This window comes from Diaphorina citri, unplaced genomic scaffold, assembly GCF_000475195.1.
Source record: "Diaphorina citri unplaced genomic scaffold, Diaci psyllid genome assembly version 1.1 scaffold34614, whole genome shotgun sequence".
NCBI classification, from domain to species: domain Eukaryota; kingdom Metazoa; phylum Arthropoda; class Insecta; order Hemiptera; family Psyllidae; genus Diaphorina; species Diaphorina citri.
Genome location: NW_007411946.1, coordinates 1 through 619, shown reverse-complemented (window position 1 = coordinate 619; position 619 = coordinate 1). Strand labels below are relative to the sequence as shown.

The 619-nt window shown below is 37.2% G+C and overlaps 1 protein-coding gene across 1 annotated transcript; it reads left to right on the top strand.

Moving 5' to 3' along the window:
- The first annotated feature begins 23 nt into the window (after window positions 1-23).
- Window positions 24-510, top strand: LOC108254291. The gene has a single exon (XM_017449293.2). It carries the CDS (start codon window positions 40-42, stop codon window positions 451-453), a length of 414 nt encoding a protein of 137 aa, XP_017304782.2. The 5' UTR covers window positions 24-39; the 3' UTR covers window positions 454-510.
- The last annotated feature ends 109 nt before the right edge of the window (window positions 511-619 follow it).

The following is a 619-nucleotide window of genomic DNA, read 5'->3' as shown; positions in this document are numbered from 1 at the left end:
CATTACTATTATTTTTTGAAAAGACAGGTAATATGCACAATGGCCAAAAGGGAAAGGGCCACAAATTTCAAGGGCGATGAAAAAAAAGTGCTCTGTGGATTAATAAAAGAATATTACCATATAATTGAAAACAAAAAGACAGATAAAATTACAAGTAAACAGAAGGATGCTGCATGGGAAGATATTAAAACACGTCATAATGCATCTGCCCCAGGTGCATCTATTAGAGAGGTAAAACAGCTCCGCACCTTCTATGATAATTGGAGGAGACGGGTGAAGAAAGCCTATGTAGAGGAGAAGGCTTCTCGGAGACAAACAGGAGGTGGTCCTCAACCCATATCCACCCTGGATGATGCAGACCTTGAACTCCTCAGTATTATCCATGACAGAATCACACCATTGGAAAACCCATTTGATTCTAATGCAATGGCAGGTAAGTTATTTATTCAATAATTATTCAGGAGCCACAGCAATGAAAAAGAGAGCTTTTATGTTTAACCTAACCCTATAATAACACTTTTCACTGCTCAATTGTGACAGCTCCTTTTTGTAGCAATTTTTCATTGACATGGACAAGTACCATTTTTTCTTCATAGTACATTACTAATCTCTTTTGATA